Genomic DNA, 3613 nt, shown 5'->3' on the forward strand with positions numbered 1-3613 from the left:
AACTCACAGAGATCCGCCTGCCTCTGCCTCCCGAGTTAAAGGTGTGAGCCACCACCGCCCGGCTTTTTTTTTTTAAATGTTTTAAAGTTTTCCTTTTTTTTTTTTAAATTATGTATACAGTATTCTGTCTGCATGTATGCCTGCAGGCCAGAAGAGGGCACCAGATGTCATTACAGATGGTTGTGAGCCACCATGTGGTTGCTGGGAATTGAACTCAGAACCTCTGGAAGAGCAGTCAGTGTTCTTAACCTCTGAGCCATCTCTCTAGCCCCCCACCCACCATCTTAACAGGAAACTTCCATCGGAATGGGGCTAGAGGTGGGAGGTGGGCGCCACTCACCAGCTGGCTGAGAGGGAGACACAGAGCCCCGGTAGAATGCAGAGCCATCCCTGGCCACAGCCCACACCTGATAGCAGGCCCCGATGGAGACAGAGGCGAAGGGCTGGTCAGTGCCAACGTGTAGCCAGGAGGAACCCTGGAGAGGGAAGGGCGAGGGAGACGCCTCAGGGGCCAGTGGGACTACCTTGGCCTCCTCCTCCGAGGCACCTAAGCCTGCCTGGGGGGGTGTCCAGGGTGGTCTGACCTCGCCTAGCTACAGTCTCCTTTGGTCTACTGAGCCCCTGGAGCCAGGCCTCTCAAAGGAAAGATGACAGCATATGCATGTCACCAAGGGTGCTGAGAAGCCACAGTGTCACCTGGACCCTGCCGCCTGCCCCTTTACTCCCAGGCCTGGAGAGATGGCGACTCTCCGTGTCAGCCGTACCCTTGGCACTACCTGCCTCATTTGGATTACACATGACACCTTCCCACTATGGAGACCCGTTCTGGGCAGATCTGGGGAAACCTCAGGCCAGGTGCCTCTCAAGAGGGAATCCTGATGTCTAGAAGGCTGGTGCTCACCGCGGGGTTGAGTTCGGATACGCCCAGGCGGCACAGGACATCCCCCTTGTCACTGACAGCCCACAGTGCAATGTTGTGTCCTTGCCCATCCGCATGCGCACTCTCTGGGATGATGGACACATCGCCAAGGGCAATAGGGGCCACCTCCAGCCACGGCCCACTGGTTACCAACTTGCATTTTCTGTTCAGGGAAATATGAGCCTGAGTCAAGGGATCATTGTGACAGCAGGTTCTGGGGCCATGTCCTTGCCCATCACTGCCTGTGTGACAGCAGACCCGGGCCACGCCACTGCTCATCACTGCCTGAGTGACAGCAGACCTGGGGCCACGCCACTGCCCATCACTGCCTGCTGCTGACACAGGCACAGCCCAGCACACAGAAGCCGAGATGAACAACCCAGACAGGGGTAGGGGTGAACTACAAACTCCTGGACTTAGGTGGGGGCACAGCACCCAGCGGGTGGCAATGATGGACTCCTATCTGTCCCCTGCCCTTCCTCCCAGCTCTCCCTCCTACCTACGGGCAGAGCCCAGCCAGTGACATTTCTCTTATTTGTTCTTCAGAACACACTTCAGAAAGCAGAGCGCGGGGAGCCCGGGGCATTTCCTGGGCTGACATTTACTTTGACTCTGGTTTCCTCCCGCCCTCCCTGCTTCTTTCCTGGGCCGCAAGTCAGAGGCCAGCAGATCTGGCTTGAGAGAAGCCAGCGGCCCCTTTCCTGGGCCTAGAGGAAGAAAGGGGGCCTGAACCCACTACCCTGCAGTTCTGTCTCTCACCTGGCCCAGCACCTTCTCCTGACAAAATCCTTCATGGTTTTGTAGCCATGGTAAGAACTGCAAGAGGAAGAAATGGTGCAATCGCAATCACTTCGTGGAACTTTCTAGAAAGTGACACCACACACCCCCAACTCTAGGTCACATAAGCAGAGGAGCAGCTGGATAGTTCTCCAGCTGCCTCAGGGTGCTGGGGCTGAACCGCAGCTTTGGGGGGGGGGAGCCGAGTCCTGGGCAGGGCAGCAGGGGTCCAGAGGGTGGGCTCAGCGGCTCTAGGCTTGTTCTCTCCCCTGCACTATTAGAGTGTGTTTGGGAAATGGGAGCCTTTGGTCTAGTTGAGGGCTGGAGAGTCAGTCTGAGAGGCTGCACTGCCGCCTGAGGGGATGACCTGGACTCTCACCCGGAGTCTGCTCAGAAGCCATCCCGCTGGGGCCCTGGCTTAGGTTCTTTTGGTTCACTGTTCTGTTTGGACATCTGCACTGAGGGGCCTGAGCCAGCCTCGGAGGCTCCCGATACAGTATGATCCACCAGTCCTGACTTTGGATGGGCACGCAGAGGCCGGAGGATAATCTTGGCTGTCATTCACTGGGCTCTTTCTGCTCCCCGCAACCCCGACATCTTTGAGATAGGGTAGGCTCACTAGTGAGTCCCAGGGTTCCTCCTGTCTCCACCTCCCCAGAGCTGGAATTACACATGTGTGAGTGGATTGTAAGGGTCAAACCCAGGTGCCATGTCGGCAAGGCAAGCCCTTTACCACCTGAGGCACCTCCCAAGCCTAGGAGACCACCTGGCTTCCCAGGATGGCGCCGGCTGCCCCCTCAGCAGTATGCTCCCCCCGCATGCTGCCCCTCCCATCACCCGTCACTCAGGGCCTGGCCTATAGCTCCCCAGACTCCCCAGTGGACTCCAAGGTTCGCCTTGCCCCCCATGAGTCTCTTGGGCCTTGTCTGAGCCTTCAGACCTGGCACAGCAGGGGTAAAGCCATGGACTACAACCAGGGGTACAGACAACGCTCCCCATGGTCCCTCCCACCCTGATCCTGAAGCAGGTGAGATAACAACATTGGGGTGGGTTCTGCTACTCAGCCAGGCTGGGGCAGAGGTCGCGTGGCAGGGGGTCCCAGCCCCAGAGGCTCAGGGAGATGCTTACGCAGGGAAGTCGCTGGCATACTGCCATCCTTCCTGATCGGTGCCACCGGGGACACTGAAGTCCACATACCAGTCAGAGACCTGGGGAAGAGTGAGTCAGGGTGAACCGGAGACGCCCTCCCTCAAAACCCACAGACCAGTAGAAACCTGGGAGATGGGGGGGGGGCAGGGCCAGCAGACCCTGCACACACAGGAGGCAGGACTCACCCAAGTCCACTGCAGGGACGGCGGCTTCGTGCTAGCCTTGGTGCACTCCTGCAGCCCTGTGACATCACTCCACATGTACCGGTCAGTGGGCAGACCCCTGCAGCAGGACACAGACGTAGGGCGAGAGAGGACTCCGAGCAGCCGCTCTGCCCAGACGCTTCTGGTAATGGGCTCATATAGCACTCCCGCTGGGGACATGGCAGAACCCCTGAACAAGCCACCTCTAGACCCACTCACACACCAGGATGGCAGACAAAACCAGAATTGTCCCAGGGCAGGGAGACTAACTGAGATCACCTTGTGTTACCACAGGGCCTGGGCCATCTACAGAGGCCATGGCTCACTGTGTGGTCTGGGAGTTGACTCTCTTTCCCTTAGGGTATGGCCTTAATAGTTGTGCCCCAAACCACGAGATGTTGCATCCCTCAGTCAGTACCCATGGATGGGACCTTAGATGGAAATGATGGCTAATCTTTTCTGTTGGTTTCTCTGTGTAGCCCTGGCCCATGATGATTAATCTTACTACCTTGTTTAGACTGAGAGATACCAAAGAGAACAATCAAAGCCCTTCTGAGCATCTCCG

At 57.5% G+C, this 3613-nt stretch overlaps 1 protein-coding gene across 3 annotated transcripts in view; it reads right to left on the reverse strand.

The window, feature by feature from the left end:
• The window catches only part of Tecpr1 (tectonin beta-propeller repeat containing 1), a 29683-nt gene that overhangs the window by 3796 nt on the left and 22274 nt on the right, over positions 1-3613 (reverse strand). For all 3 annotated transcript variants that reach the window (XM_005368043.2, XM_026789726.1, XM_026789725.1), the window contains 5 exons: positions 3031-3127; positions 2825-2904; positions 1679-1735; positions 902-1082; positions 341-476 (listed from right to left, as the gene is read on the reverse strand). In XM_005368043.2, coding sequence (XP_005368100.1) covers positions 341-476; positions 902-1082; positions 1679-1735; positions 2825-2904; positions 3031-3127 — 551 coding nt within the window. The remainder of the gene's footprint in view (positions 1-340; positions 477-901; positions 1083-1678; positions 1736-2824; positions 2905-3030; positions 3128-3613) is intronic.

The sequence above is a fragment of the Microtus ochrogaster genome, unplaced genomic scaffold (genome assembly GCF_000317375.1).
Source record: "Microtus ochrogaster isolate Prairie Vole_2 unplaced genomic scaffold, MicOch1.0 UNK27, whole genome shotgun sequence".
Classification (NCBI taxonomy): Eukaryota; Metazoa; Chordata; class Mammalia; order Rodentia; family Cricetidae; genus Microtus; species Microtus ochrogaster.